Raw genomic sequence first — 16,817 nt, forward strand, 5'->3', positions numbered from 1 at the left:
CACAATTCCAGCATTCTGACACCCCAGTCCTGGAAAATCACCATGTTCTACAGATGCCTCAAGGAACAAAAAATTATCCATAGGTCACTCAAAACAGTGCTAAATCTGTAGAACAAAGAATTTTTAAGCACATATAGAGATGGCTCAATATAAATATCAACCATACAACACATTTCAGTCATATTAAATACAACAACTGGATTTTATATATATGACTATATACCATTAGATTATATTAGTACACATATATAAAATTTGATTGACCAGGAACGGTAACTCATACCTGTAATCCCAGCACTTTGGGAGGCCGAGGCAGGCAGATCACTTGAAGTCAGGAGTCCAAGACCAGCCTGGCCAACATAGTGAAACCCAGTCTCTACCAAAAATATAAAAATGTAGGTGGGTGTGGTGGCACGTGCCTGTAATCCCAGCTACTCAGAAGGCTGAAGCAGGAGAATCACTTGAACCTGGGAGGTGGAGGCTGCAGTGAGCCAAGATTGTGCCACTCCACTCCAGCCTGGGTGACAGAAAAAGATTCTGTCTCAAAAATAAATAAATAAATAAAAGTAAAAATTTTTTTTAAAAACAATTTGCTTAAGTGTATTTATCTGAGTTATGTACTTATTTAATATCTATGTATTTATTTGATTATATGCACTTAAAATCCAATATGGATAACAGTGGTTATCAGTTACATGCTTTTCTAACATCTAATTGTTTTACAATGAACATATATTACTTCAACACTAGAAAAAAGATTCTAAAAGTTATTGCATCTATCTGCTCATGTGTTCAAAAGAAATAAAGGAAGGATAATATAGATACTAAGAAAATGGTTTTCTACAGGGAATGGGTGGGAAAGTCGTAGAAAGAAGGGGAAATGGAGGCAAGGTAACAGGGATAAAGAGGGCATGTCAATGCTCTCAGTAGATCTTTTTATGTAGCTCTGACTCTCAGAACCATAGCCATGCTGTTTCCCATACTTTTTTAAATACCCAAAAGACAAATAAAACCAACCAGGATGTGGAGGGAAACCTAAAGGAAATACAAACACTAACAGATGACCCTTTCTATACTACAAATGAATAACATAACCACACTGCAGGGGGTGGAGAAGAAAAGAACAAACCTAGGTAATGATGGAAAAATATATCTTGACTGGATGTTGTAAGGCTAAAGACAGAACTGGACATAAACGCTGTAATATAGTTAGTAAATATCCAAACAAGGTTATGAGTTAGCAATTCTGAAACTATTTTAATGAATCCATAAATATACTGTAGATAATAAGGACTAAGCTTCTCATTGTTGCAGAGAAGTTATAAATAAAGGCTCAAAGGAGCCCTATAGTATTAGACTGGAATCAGAAGCATCTGCATAAACTCATGGTGTTTAAGATATAGATGGATAGACAGATACAGATAGCTAGATTTTTTACAATGTATTGCTTAATATTCATACATATATTTCCTAAGTCTGCTCACTGAGACTCAGCAATGACATCTCAGTAGCAATGAGCACTCTAGCATCCAGATTATGATCTTTTTTTTTTTTTTTTTTTGAGACAGAGTCTCACTCTGTCGCCCAGGCTGGAGTGCAGTGGAGCGATCTCGGCTTACTGCAAGCTCCACCTCCCGGGTTCATGTCATTTCTCCTGCCTCAGCCTCCCAAGTAGCTGGGACTACAGGCGCCTGCCACCACGCCTGGGTAATTTTTTGTATTTTTAGTAGAGATGGGGTTTCACCATATTAGCCAGGATGGTCTCGATCTCCTGACCTTGTGATCTACCCGATTCGGCCTCCCAAAGTGCTGGGATTACAGGAGTGAGCCACTGTGCCCGGTGTTTTTGTTTGTTTTTTGGTTTTGTTTTTTTTTTTGTTTTTTTGAGATGGAGTCTCGCTCTGTTGCCCAAGCTGGAGTACAATGGCATGATCTCAGCTCACTGCAACCTCCGTCTCCTGGATTTAAGTGATTCTCCTGCCTCAGCCTCCCTAGTAGCTGGGATTACAGGTATGCACCACCATGCCCGGCTAATTTTTTGTATTTTTAGTAGAGACGGGGTTTTGCCATGTTAGGCAGGCTGGTCTCGAACTCCTGACCTCAGGTGATCTACCCACCTTGTCCTCCCAAAGTGCTGGGATTACAGGCATAAGCCACCACGCCCGATCCCAGATCATGATTTCTAAACATCATTCTCCAATAAAAGGAACCAGGGCTTGTGTAGGAAAAATACAAGACAAGCCTGAAACATCTTGTAGTACTAGAAAGTAAGGAAGTGGTCAAAAAAATGAAAGCTTTTAGAAAGAAAACATGAGCCAAAATGAAGGAGCTCCTAATGTTCAAAGATGAAACAATTTGAGCAACACGATAAATAATGACAGAATTGGGCTTTAACACATAGAAAAAAATAAGTATCTATGAATCCATATAGATATACGCAAATAATCTAACAAATAAATGAGGAAGAAAGCACAGTTCTTCCTTACAGAAAATTACACTTAATAAAGATAGAGGGAAAGAGGAGAAAAGAAAATCATCATTGCTGCAGACAAGATCCACCGAGGTGGATGCTAAACTTAGTAGGTGAGAGTTTGAAGAAAAGCAGAATATTTGCAGTGTGAAAATATGTCCCCCAAGATACATATCAACTAAAAAGGGAAAGACAGTAGCTTCATAGGCAAAAGTTGGAACCTTAACCAAGTGACCAAAGTTGCTATTACCAGAGACAAAACATACCAACATTATGAACCCCTGAAATGATGCACTAAGGATACAATATCATTTCTGTAGTATTCTTGCCAAAAACACATAAGCTCCTTCTAATCATGAGAAAACATGACATAAACCCAAATTGAGGAACATTCTACAAAGTAAGTCCCATTATTTTAAAGTGTCAAGTTCATGAAAGATGAAGACATACTGAGGAATTCACACAACCTGGAAAAGATTAGGGAGAAATAACAACTAAAAGCAATGTAGGATCCTAGAACTAAAAAAGAACCTTAGTAGGAAAACTGATGAGATTTAAATAAGATCTATAGTCCAGTTACTATTATTGTACCAGTGTTAATGTCCTGCTTTCGATCTCTGTACTAGCAGCGAAGTAAAGAGTATAAGGGAATTCTGTATTGTTTTTTGCAACTTTTCTATTAGTTTAAAAGCAGTTAAAAATAAAGTTTAGAAAATGACTGTAAGAAAAAAAGCGTTGTAGATAATGCAGGGTTTTTGCTACAAAAACTATAAAGTTTATCTTGTATTAAATACCCACACAAAATACTACCAACCACCCCAATCAACACAAATACAAAAACAGAACTATAAGAATAATACCTAAGAGTCAATGAGCACCTTACTAAGTGCCAGGAACTGTGCTGAGTGCCTTACATGCATTACCCCATTTAATCCTCAAAACAAAACCTATAAGGAAGGTAACGTCATCATCAACAATACACAGATGAGGAAACAAAGAGGCCACATAATTTGTTCAAGGAAACAAATAAAAATCTGTGTCCTGAACTTCAAGCTCAGCAAACCAGTCATGACACATAAACAGAACAAAACATATTATCCAACTTCAAACACACATAGCCAATCTCTTAGCAGTAGTGTTAAGTGAAAGAAAAATAATTTCCATAAAAACAAACCTGTCCATAAAGCTAGTCACCTCAATACTAGAAGACTGAATCTGTGATTCAGACTTCTACGGCCTGCTTATGATTGCTGAGACGTGGAAATGTAAAGCTACTGAAAAAGCAGGTGTTGCGCTGACGTCAAGAGGCAGCGGCCTGTCACCGAGGGAGATCACTAAAACATAGCTGAAATCCATCTGAGTTCTCCACTTTTTAAGGATCACCCAATCTGGGCTTCTGGCTAAAGGACAGAATTAGGAAGAACTCCGCCAATAACAGTACTAATAAAAACTGTACTTAAGAAGAGCTTGTATTCATAGCTCTTTTTTTTTTTCCTTTTTTACAGAACTCTAGTAAAAAATACATATATATCATCTAGGTTCTACCTATAGTTTGTAGAATTTCAAAATTATTAAGTATTTGGTGCTTTTGCATGTTGTTTTTTTCCCAAGGAAAGGTACTATATAAATCTAACAAAACAGAAAAACCTGCTCCGTATCCTTGCTGTAACCTTTAGTTCCTCAGTCATTCCAATTTTCCTAGGCCATAGCCCAAATTTAGCTTCACAATAAGTTGAAAACAGTGACTGTCTCAGGGACGGGGAACTGAGTGGATAGGAGAAAAGGGAATACTCCATAGGAGATGTAGCAGATATTTGGACCAATAATACAATCTATCATAATGATCTAGTCATTTTCAACGGCAAAGCTTAGGAGATTCACTTTTCACCATTTATTCCTTTGTTCTTTGTGAATTTTGTACCATGTAAATGTATTTCCTATTTTTAAAAAGTGTTTATAATAAAATGCAATTCCTTAAAATAATTCAATTCAAATGCATGTGTGTTTTGAGCCAGCAACCCCCATAAGTATTTTATTTATTCTATAAAAATATCTGTATGTGTGCAAAATGATTTATGTGCAAACCAACTCCACTGCATCATTGTGATAATACAAAACTGTAAATAACATAAATGTCTATCAACTGGGGATTGGTAAATTATGTTCACATACTAGCATCTATGGAACTGGAAAAAAAAAAAAAACAGTAATACATTACGTGAAAAAAAAAAAGTGTGAAGGCATTATCTGACTTCAAAATACACTACGAAGCTATAAACAGAACAGCATGGTCCTCACATAAAAACAGACACACAGACCAACGGAACAGAACAGAAAATCCAGAAATAAATCCACACATTTAAAGTCAAGTGATTTTCAACAAAAGCACCACGAACACATCTTAGAGAAAGGACAATCTCTTTATTAAACGGTGCTGGGAAAACTGGATAATCACATGCAGAAAAATGAAACCAGTTCCCTAACTCTCACCACATATAAAAATCAAATCAAAATGGATAAAAGACTTAAATGAAAGGCCCAAAAGTATGAAACTACCAGAAAAAAAGAGAAGGGAAACACTTCATGACACTGGTCTGGGCAAGGATTTTTTTGTACATGACCTCAAAAACACAGGCAACAAAAAGCAAAAATAGACAAATGGGATTGCATCAAACTAAACAGCTTCTGTATAGCAAAGAAAACAATCAAAGAGTGAAGAGAAAACCTACAGAATGGGAGAAAATAAATGCAAACTATGATCTGATAAAGGGTTAATATCTAGAACGTACAAGGTGCTCAAACAATTCAATAGCAAAAAACTAGAAATCCAATTTAAAATGAGCAAAAGGGTGTGATTCCACTCTGCGTGGCTATTCTCTGGAGCAGGGGTCATTTATCTCTATCTGCCTTCTCTCCCACCTAAGTACACGCCATGGAAGATTCGATGGACATGGACATGAGCCGTCTGAGGCCCCAGAACTATCTTTTAGGTTGTGAACTAAAGGCCAACAAAGATCATCACTTTAAGGTAGATATTCATGAAAATGAGCACCAGTTATCTTTAAGAACGGTCAGCTCAGGGGCTGCTGCAAAGGATGAATCGCACATTGTTGAAGCAGAGGCACAATGTTGAAGGCAGTCCAATTAAAGTAACACTGGCAACTTTGAAAATGTCTGTACAGCCAATGATTTCCCTTAGCGTCTTTGAAATAATACCACCGGTGGTCTTACAGTTGAAGTGTGGCTCAGAGCCAGTGCATATTAGTGGACAGCACTTAGTAGCTGTGGAGGAAGATGCAGAGCCAGAAGATGAAGAGGAGGATGTGAAATTCTTAAGTATATCTGGAAGGCGATCTGCCCTGGAGGTGGTAGCAAGCTTCCAGAGAAAAAAGTAAAACCTGCTGCTAATGAAGATGACGATGATTTTGATGATGAGGAAACTGAAGGAAAAGCGCCAGTAAAGAAATCTACACAAGATACTCCAGCCAAAAAAAATGCACAAAAGTCAAATCAGAATGGAAAAGACTCAATACCATCAATACCAAGATCAAAAGGACAAGAATCCTTCAAAAAACAGGAAAAAAAGTCCTAAAATATCAAAAGTTCTGTAGAAAACACTAAAGCAAAAATGCAAGCAAGTATAGAAAAAGGTGGTTCTCTTCCCAAAGTGGGAGCCAAGTTCATCAATTATGTGAAGAATTGCTTCCGGATGACTGACCAGGAGGCTATTCAAGATCTCTGGTAGTGGAGGAAGTCTCTTCAAGCAAATAGTTTCAACAATATGTTTAAAATTTTCCATCTTATTTCATTTCTGCAACAGTTGATATCTGGCTGTCCTTTTTATAATGCAGAGTGAGAACCTTCCCTTCCGTATTTGATAAATGTTGTGCAGGTTCCATTGCCAAGGCTGTGTTGTCCAAAATGCCTGTTTTGTTTTTAACGATGGAACTCCACCCTTTGCTTGGTTTTAGGTATGTATGGAATGTTATGATAGGACATAATAGTAGTGGCGGTCAGACATGGAAATTGTGGGGAGACAAAAATATGTGAAATAAATGTGAAATAAAACCCAGTATTTTAATAAAGTTTTAAAAAATGGGCAAAAGACCTGAACAGACATTTCTCAAAAGAAGATGCACAACAGGTGTATTATTTCATATATATAAAATAATCCTCAACATTACTAATCATCAGGAAAATGCAAATCAAAACCACAATGAGATACCACCTCACCCCAGTTAGAATGGCTACTATCAAAAAGATGAAAGAAAGCAAATGTTGGCAAGAATGTGGAGAAAAGGGAACTCCTGTACACTGTTGGTGAAACTGTAAACTAGTACAGCCACTATGGACAGCAATATGGAGGTTTCTCGAAAAATTAAAAACAGAACTACCATATGATCCAGGAACCCCACTACTGGTTATTTATTCCCAGCAAAGGAAACCAGAACATCAGACATCTGCATTCCCATCACTACTCACAACAGCCGAGATATGGAATCAGCCTAGGTGTCCATCAACAGATGAATGGATTTTTAAAACGTGATATATATACGCAAGAGAATACTATACAGCCATAAAAAAGAATGAAATCCTGTCATTTGCAACAACACAGATGAACCTAGAGGACATGATGTTAAGTGAAATAAGCCAAGCACAGAAGGACAAATATTGCACGAGCTCACTTACATGTGGAATCTAAAGAAGTTGATCTTACAAAACTAGAGAATAGAACAGTGCAGAGGGGAGAGGGTGACAGGGAGTAGGGAGAGTAAGAGGTTGGTCAACAAGCACAGAGTTATAGTTAGGTAGGAGGAATAAGTTCTGGTGTTCTACTGCACAGCAGAGTGACTATAGTTAATAATGTGCCATAGACTTCAAAATAGCTAAGAGGAGTCTGAAAGTTCTCATCACAAAGAAATGATAAATATTTGAGGTGATGGATATGCTAATGACCCTGATTTGATCATTATATAACATATACACATATCAAAACATTACACTAAATCCCATAAATATGCATAGTTATTATGTCAATTCAAAACAGCTTTTTTAAAAAATGAAAGAATAAGTAAAAAAAAAAAAAAGACAAGGCATAGTAAAACATGTATAGATGTTTCATGTTTAAAATAGGGCATATATGTGCATACACACACACACTCACTTCTCTGTAAATGCATGAACAAATTTCTACCAAGAAACTGATAATACTGATTATAACTGCACAAAGGAAATGAGTACCAGGAAGACAGGGCAGAAGGAAATCTTTTTATGTCCCTTTGTGCCTTTTGAATTTAAAACCATGTGAACCTATTAATGTTCAAAAATAATAAATATTCAAATCTTAAAATGAAAAGAAAAAAACTACCTTTGTTTGCCCACATTACCCAGCCTAGATCCTCATCCCTCCTCTTTCTCCTTCCCACCAGTTTTCCCTGGACTTAGTAACACAGCAGGCCCTCTCTGTTCCCTGGCAGCTAAACCTTGCAGGGGTAAATGGTCAAATCACTGTGATATATTTATCACTGTTCTAAATACCTGCCACCCATTCCTATGGGAGGATTATATATGCTGCCACCCCATTGCTATCAGGCCTGGCCATATAACTTGCTTTGACCAATGAAATGTGAGCAGAAGGGCCACTTTCGGTCAGAAGTTTTAAGAGCTATCTCATGATTCTGCCATCTACCACAAGACCAACAAGTCCCTCATAAGAGCAGTACCATCAGCCTAAGGCCCAATGATGATGTGATAGAATCTCAAAGCCAACCCAAGACAACCACATAGTATGAGCAAGAAATAAACCTTTGTGCTTTTAAGCCACTGAGATTTTCAGGTTCTTTGTTACCAGAACATAGTTTATCCTAAGCTGACTACATAACATCACAGACTAATTCCCAAACAATTCTGGAACATCGTGTGGCCTTTTACCTCTGTTCTATGTTCCATAACCTCACTACTCTCTACAGTGTCCTCACCTATAAAATGAAGACAATAATGGTGTTTGCTTCATAGGGTCATTGAGGATTAAACAGATCAACATGTGTAAAATCACTTTTTGCAGCACTTACTACTGTTATTAGTTGTTATATTATTGTTATATTATCCTCTAAATGACAATCACACAGTAATTTAACCTTTCTCCTGTTTCTTCCTGTAAGAAATGAGTAACTTACTGGCTGTCAATTCCATCTGCATATATGGTTATCTTTTTCCTCCAGGCCACCATTTCTTCTGCTGTATGCATTTCAAATTGTCCTTTACTAGGTCATTCTCCTCTGTCTACCTTTTCCTAGCTGTCTATTGAGAAACTTTAAAAAAATAACTATATCTGGGTCCCAACCTATTAATAAACCCATTATTCAGAATGGAGTTGGGGAGCAGACAAAAAAGAAGACCTACACAGATGCTGGCATGACCACAAGTCTGGACCAGGCAGTCAAGAATACATCGTTAACATATTCAAAAATGCAAAGGGATTTTTATCATCTTCCCCTTAGACACCCTTAACCCTAAAACCCTACCACTGGACATGCTGTCTCCAAGATGAACAACTCAGGACTGAACCAGTTCTCCTGCTCCCTGGCCGCTCTGTTGGCTGCACCTGCCACCTACCCACCTCTCCAAAACCTCACTCTTTCTTTGCCTTCTCTAACCATTAACAGTCTCCTCGTTCCTCTGTCACTTCCCTGGCTGCCATTCTATCTCATTTCTGCTCCTGACTCCTAAATGTTGATGCTCCTAGGACTTTGTCCTTAATCCTCTTCTCAGTTATTTCTGTTCCATCTCCTTCCTCCATGTATCAGGATGTTCAATCCCTATGTCCACACCTTCTACATCTGACCTCCACCAAGCTTCAGATTCCCATTCCAATCTTCCTGCTAATAATGTCATCAAAGGCCATCAATAATATAGGAAAAAATAAATCTGTTTAAAAGCAAACACGTTAATTTCCCCTCAAAAAAAATCTTTACTGTCCTATCACATTTAATATTAGCACTGTTCGCCAAGGCAGCAAGTCATGGTCAGTCAGTGTGCACCTTTGTACCTTCCACTTTGTCATCACAAATATCCATGTATTAGATCGGTGCAAAAGCACCAACCTAAGTTTCTAATATCTAGAGACCCTAACGCTAAAATTGCTCTCCTCCCTATCCTCATCAGACTATCCCACTATCACCTCTTGGTTGAGGACCCCGTTACACCACCCTTCTCCAGACCACTGCAATAGCTTTCTATGGCCTGCCTCCTCCAGTTTCTAAGTCACCTTATATCTCAATACAATCATTTATCTAAAGCTCAGCTTATCATGTTGTTCACTTGCTTGCAAACCCTACAAGGACACAACCACTTTGAATATCTTAGACATTATTTACTAAAGTTGAACACAGGATCCAGCAATGCTACTCTTAGGTAGAGCTCGGCAGGAGAATGTGCATGTATGTTCACCAAAGACAAGCACATGAATGTTCACAGCAGCACTATCCATAACTAAAAACTGGGAATGACTCAAATGTCAGTAACAATAGGAAAAATAAACAAACCATGGAATACTCACATAGTGGAATACTAACTAGCAGGGGTTAACATTACATTTCACATTTCTGTAAAGGGCCAGATGGTACATTTTTAGGTTCTGAGGATCGTAGGGTCTCTGTCAAAACTGTTCACCCTGTGTAGTAGCCTAAAAGCAGCCACCAGCAATATATCAACAAGTAGGTGTGGCTGTGTGCCAGTAAAGATTTCTCTACAAAACAGGCAGTGGGCTGCATCTGGCCCACTGGCTGTGACTTGCTGAACCCTGCTATGCAGCAATGAGAATGAACAAACTGCAACTAATTCAACAACAAGGAAGACTCACACATAATGTTGGACAAAAGAAGCTATATTACTCCTTTATAAAATTCCAAAAATAGGCAAAACTAATTTATGAGGTTAGTAGCCAGAATAAGAGCTACCTTTGTGTTCATGATTATAGGGGTAAGCAGAGAGGGCAGTTAGAGATCAGAACAGGACACAGAAGAAGAGTTCTCGGGGTTTTGGTAATGTTCTGTTTCTTGATCTGGGTGCTGGTAACACAGATGTATTCCACTTGCAGAAATGTACCAAGGTGTACAATTATGATATAGGTACTTTTCTACATATATTTCATACTTCAAGAAAATTAATATTAAAAAATGAAAGAAGAACCTGCAAAGTCTCTCAAGCTCAGTCAGCCTTCACTCTTCAAGTTAAGGTTCTTAAGGCACACTCTGAACTCACCCTACACTTCTCCACCCCAGTGTCTCTAACCACAATATTCACTGGCTTGGAATATCTTCTCAGTCAGCTCCCACTGATAATTCAAGGTCAAATTCAAATGCCAATTCCTTTACAAGGCCTTTCTTGATCCTTCTTTCTACTCCTATCCACACCACATAGGATTTTTCCTAGTAAGAAAGGGTTCTTCTCATTGCACTGCATAATTCTATAATAACCAATTTTTATTTACAACCATAGCAATATTCATTTTACCCAACCTCTTCAACTATAACTATTTAAGGATAAAAACTCTGTATTACACATCTTTGAATAAGTTTCCATTATAACTTTCAGAGGATAGCTATTCCATTACTATTTTGGAATTATAATAAATCAAAGACAAACTATTACTTTAGCACTCATCAAAGAAATTGTAGGCCGGGCGCGGTGGCTCAAGCCTGTAATCCCAGCACTTTGGGAGGCCGAGACGGGCGGATCACGAGGTCAGGAGATGGAGACCATCCTGGCTAACACAGTGAAACCCCGTCTCTACTAAAAAATACAAAAAAATAGCTGGGCGAGGTGGCGGGCGCCTGTAGTCCTAGCTACTCAGGAGGCTGAGGCAGGAGAATGGCGCAAACCCAGGAGGCAGAGCTTGCAGTGAGCTGAGATCCGGCCACTGCACTCCAGCCTGGGTGACAGAGCGAGACTCCGTCTCAAAAAAAAAAAAAAAAAAAAAAAAGAAATTGTAAGCCCTAAAAGTTTAATTAAAAATATCTAGTTGAGGCCGGGCACGGTGGCTCAAGCCTGTAATCCCAGCATTTTGGGAGGCTGAGATGGGCGGATCACGAGGTCAGAAGATCGAGACCATCCTGGCTAACACAGTGAAACCCCGTCTCTACTAAAAAATACAAAAAACTAGCCGGGCGAGGTGGCGGGCGCCTGTAGTCCCAGCTACTTGGGAGGCTGAGGCGGGAGAATGGCGTAAACCCGGGAGGCGGAGCTTGCAGTGAGCTGAGATCACACCACCGCACTCCAGCCTGGGCGACAGAGCGAGACTCCGTCACAAAAAAAAAAAAAAAAAAAAAAAATCTAGTTGAAGTGAACATTTCCTGAGAGGAGATCTTAAAAATGTAAATGATAATAAAAAGAGTTCTCAAGTTACAAAATCCTTCCAGGCAAATCGAAGTGTAAAGACACATATTAAATATGTACTCACCTGAGGAATCTGTGTGCTCTTCCCACATCCCGTTTCACCAACAATCACCACTGTCTGATAATTTTCTATCAAGTATAAAATATGATTCCTAAGCTGAAAAAGAATAACACACCTTGTAAAAAGCCATACATTGTCTCAAAAGACCTAAACAACAACGATATTGAAACATTACGAAATGAGCTGTTTTCAAAGGAAAGTAAATTTTAAATAGATCAAAATGTATTTCTAACTCTCAGGTACTGTTCCTCTCAGCATGAGCGAATACAACTGCAATCAAGTGTAACACCAAAACACATGCAGACACCCTTTAACATTTTCACTTATAAGAAATTATAGGCCGGGCAGGGTGGCTCATGCTTGTAATCCCAGCACTTTGGGAGGCCAAGCGGGGTAGATCACAAGGTCAGGAGTTCAAGACCAGCCTGGCCAAAATGGTGAAACCCCGTCTCTACTAAAAATACAAAAATTAGCTGGGCACGGTGGCAAATGCCTGTAATCCCAGCTACTTAGGATGCTGAGGCAGAAGAATCGCTTGAACCCGGTGGGGGAAGGCTGCAGTGAGCAGACATCATGCCACTGCACTCCAGCCTGAGCAACAGAATAAGACTCTGTCTCAAAAAAATAAGAAAAGAAATTATAGACATACTACTACATACTACATGTGTACAAAGACATAAATACATGCATACTCACTGCAGAGTTGTTTATAATAGCCAAAAATTCAAACACCCTAAATGCTGATCAACAAAAGTTTGGTTAAATCAGTTATAAAATACTCCAATAATGGAGTAATTTGCAGTTATTAAGAAGAGGAAATATCTATTTGTACTGATATGGGATGATCTATAAGATATGTTAAGAAAAGGAAGTAAGATGTAGAACAGTGTGACTAATACACCAGTAATTGCATTTTTTTAAGGGCAAACACATATCTACTTGTTTAGTACTAGATTTATCTTTAACATCTTATAAGATCTCAACTGTACTTAAACTCTACTTTGCTTTATATCAATAACGTATACCCTTCTTACCATTTTAATTTTATCAACATTTCTCAACTCCTGGTTGCTTTTCTTTTTTTCTCATTTGCTGTTTCATTTATGTTATCTTTTAAGTACAGTTGGGAGACAAAGAATAGTCAAGAAAAGGCCAAAATTAATAAACAGTAATTTCCCTTGTACTTGAGCATTTATTACATGTCAGGTATCTTGCTAAATGCTCTGCATGAATGATCTCATCTGGTCCTCATAACAGTACTATGAGGTAGGTGCTCCTGTTAGTCCCACATCACAGATAAGGAAAAGCAGCTCAGAATGGAGAAGTGCTTCACCAAGCACATAAATGGTGAAGCTTGGGTGTGAACCCTGCAGTCTAGCTCCAGAGTCCAGACCCTTCATCACAGCTTAAACTGTGTCCCTCAGTGGTGAGAAAGCAACACTGAACCTACCATCTCATCTCCTGAGAGTCGGACCTGCTAACATTCATACATAGTGAATGAGTTAGTCACTTGAGGAAGAAACCCAGAGACAGTCAGTTCACATGTGACTAAAATATTGGGAGCCACATAAAATTCCAAGTAAGGCAATCTGGCTAAACTAAGAAGGCTGCTGTTGCCTATCTATTTGGAGAAAGAACACATTAATAGAAGAGGAATTATCAGGACAGTCTAGACAAAAGAACCCCCTGAGTATAAGAACTTGGCACCTTTTGGCTGCTCACACCTGTAATCCCAGCACTTTGGGAGGCCGAGGCAGGAGAACTGCTTGAGCCCAGGGGTTCGTGACCAGTCTGAGCAACATAGGAAGATCCTGTCTGATTTACTGACAGAGAGAGAGATAGAGATAGAGAGAGACAGAGAGAGAGAGAACATGGCAACTTTCACCCAGCAACATCCAGGAGAAAGAAACAGACACAGGTGCTGGCAGCCACACCTACTCAGGTCATTCCAGAGGCATCCTGTGGAGCAGGGAGAATTCACCCCTCATCAGGGGCTGTATGACATTTCTGTAACCTGTCTTGGCTCTGTACTTCCAGATTACAATTGGACCTCCTACGTGGATGTGCCAACAGGAAGGAAGTGTATATATCAACTGTGTCCATCTGTAGTGGAGAACTATCACTAGCCATAAATGAACACGTTCTGAATGAATTCTAGTTTGCACTTTGGTCTCCTGTAGCTGAGCACGCATCTATTTCATGAGCACTAATAAAACCGAGTGTCTGGATGTGCACTTGGTAAGTACTAACCATACCAAAATCCTGTCACTGTCTGAGGAAGTCAGAGTATTAACTGATGTCTTCAGCAGAAACAACCTCATATTCCCAAGTAAACTTGTTTAAAGGAGTATCTTCAAAAATAAAGCAAAAGTTGGCCATATGTTGGTAATCTGTTATATAGAAAGTAACTGCTATTTTCTCTACTTTTCTGTATGTCTGAAATTGTCCGTAATTGAAAGAAATAAAGGGGGGAAAAAAAAGTTATTCTAATTCTTCCAGTTTTCCAGTATGTACGATGCAACTGAAAAAATCTTAAGAACTCTCAAGATTTATACGGTTAACTAAAAATTACATAGTATGAAATCATCCCTTACGATAAGGGTTTCTCTGAGCTCACTCTGTTCTAGAAAGAGGACATCATTCCCTTCAGTGGTGAGCATAAAGCTAATGCAGACACACGACTCAAGCCCACAGATCAAACACGATTATTTGACGTACCTTGAATACTGGCAGCTTCTGCCTCTGCTGCTCTATGGAAAGGGCAGCATAAGGGTTGTAAACAACTGTTGTCCCAGAGTTTTCAGTCAGACTTTGTCTCTCTTCAGAGATGCTTACACCTGGCCCCTCTGTACCTGCAGCAGAAATGTTTTTTTCAGATTCTCTGATACAACGAACAGAAAAAGGTGTTAAGGTTACAAACTTTTGAAGAGGAAGATATACAAGAGAAGCAATACTTTTTATCTCAAACCACTCGAAGGTATTCAACTTTAACTTTATGAAAGCATCTAGAAAAGTGCCTATGAGGAACCAAAAATCTTCCCTAAAAGCTTCACTACAGTGTCAAAAACAAACAAGATGGGGTCAGGTGCAGTGGCTCATGCCTGTAATCCTAGCACTTTGGGAGGCCGAGGCAGGCGGATTGCCTGAGCTCAGGGGTTCGAGACCAGTCTGGGCAACAAGGTGAAACCCCACCGGTACTACAGTACAAAAAATTAGCCAGGCATGGGGGTGTGCGCCTGTAGTCCCAGCTACTTGGGAGGCTGAGGCAGGAGAATTGCTTGAATCCAGGAGTCAGAGGTTGCAGTGAGCCAAGATCGCGCCACTGCACTCCAGTCTGGGTGACAGAGCAAGACTCTATCTCCAAAAAAAAAGAAAAAAGAAATGAGATGGCAGTCCCACTGGGCTCCAAACTGGCCACTCAGAACTATATATTACAAAGCACAGTGTCTTTAGTTCTTGCCTCCATGTCCATGTTATTACTGAATTCTTAACGGAAGTGAAAGAAACCCAGTGGGAATTAGCTGAGGTAAAAGGATGAATCCTGTTACTGTAGGATGGCAATAAGGCTCAGAGATGACAGAAACTGGGCACTCAAAGTAGCCATGGCTTTCTCCTTCTCTCATCTTGGCACCTCTTGCAGGTTCCTTCCAGCCCCTTAGGTTGGCTACTCTACAGGAGCTGGAAACACGGCTGCCGGCAGTGCCAGGGTTCACGCTTACAACTCCTCTACCAAGCATCCATCATTCATCCAGCAAGGACCAGCAAGGCTGGACCGAGGGCCCACTCCACGCCAGGCACTGCTCTAAGCACTGGAAACACTACAGTGAACAATACAGATGCCAGTCCTACCCTCACGGAGCTCACTTGCTTTTTTAATTCTTCCTCTCCGTGGAAGGTAACTTAGTGCATGAAGTGGTCATAAGTGCTATGGAGAGAAATAAAGACACCATAAGGGGGACTGGGAGTCCCAGGTATGTGTTGTAATGGGGGGTGGGGGAAGGTTCTTTTACACTGGACAGGCAGGGACTGACTTCTCCCAGCTTAGGTCCAATCCCCACGCCAATACAATCAACCGTGGCCAGTGGAATGTGATGCGGTAAATGACCGTCCCCATTGCAACCATGGAATTGGGAGTGGAGAGATGGGAAATGCTATTCCCAGAAACTGCCATGCTGGGCAGATTAAACAAGAGATCTTCACCCCAGCTTCTTGCTAAGAACAATGACAAACCGGTGCTCATGACGGTGAAGAACAGGGAAGCCATATCCCATCCTGAAAACCTGTTGAAGGTTCCATACAGTTTTAGCTCAAACAAAAAAAAACTCAGGCCGGGCGCGGTGGCTCAAGCCTGTAATCCCAGCACTTTGGGAGGCCGAGAAGGGCGGATCACGAGGTCAGGAGATTGAGACCATCCTGGCTAACACGGTGAAACCCCGTCTCTACTAAAAAATACAAAAAACTAGCCGGGCGAGGTGGCGGGCGCCTGTAGTCCCAGCTACTCGGGAGGCTGAGGCAGGAGAATGGCGTAAACCCGGGAGGCGGAGCTTGCAGTGAGCTGAGATCCGGCCACTGCACTCCAGCCTGGGCGACAGAGTGAGACTCCGTCTCAAAAAAAAAAAAAAAGAACACAACTCAGGAGAAATCTAAGTTTAAATTGTGTGATCAGCTTCTATAACTTTTCATGCTGATTTGCTGCTGTAACCCTAGGACAGAACTAGGAGTAATAAGTAAATGACACAGGGTTCAGAATTCAACTCAATGTAAGGAAGAAATTTCTAAAAGGTCACACCGTTCAGCACTGGAGTATGCTGCCTTGTAAATGAATAAAAATCCTCCCTAGATCAAACACATGCTATACAGCCTCCTGCTGGGGCACTACAGTGACAATAA

General features: G+C 39.9%; 1 protein-coding gene and 1 pseudogene across 4 annotated transcripts in view; one reads left to right on the forward strand and one right to left on the reverse strand.

The window, feature by feature from the left end:
* Positions 1–16,817, reverse strand: part of LOC105496344 (DEAH-box helicase 35) — a 91,978-nt gene that overhangs the window by 69,828 nt on the left and 5,333 nt on the right. For all 4 annotated transcript variants that reach the window (XM_071079333.1, XM_071079335.1, XM_071079334.1 and 1 more), the window contains exons 2-3: positions 14,646–14,779; positions 11,931–12,023 (exon numbers count right to left, since the gene is read on the reverse strand). In XM_071079333.1, coding sequence (XP_070935434.1) covers positions 11,931–12,023; positions 14,646–14,779 — 227 coding nt within the window. The remainder of the gene's footprint in view (positions 1–11,930; positions 12,024–14,645; positions 14,780–16,817) is intronic.
* LOC105496343 (nucleophosmin pseudogene) lies at positions 5,403–6,294 on the forward strand (annotated as a pseudogene).

This window comes from Macaca nemestrina, chromosome 15 (assembly GCF_043159975.1).
Source record: "Macaca nemestrina isolate mMacNem1 chromosome 15, mMacNem.hap1, whole genome shotgun sequence".
In the NCBI taxonomy this organism is placed as follows: domain Eukaryota; kingdom Metazoa; phylum Chordata; class Mammalia; order Primates; family Cercopithecidae; genus Macaca; species Macaca nemestrina.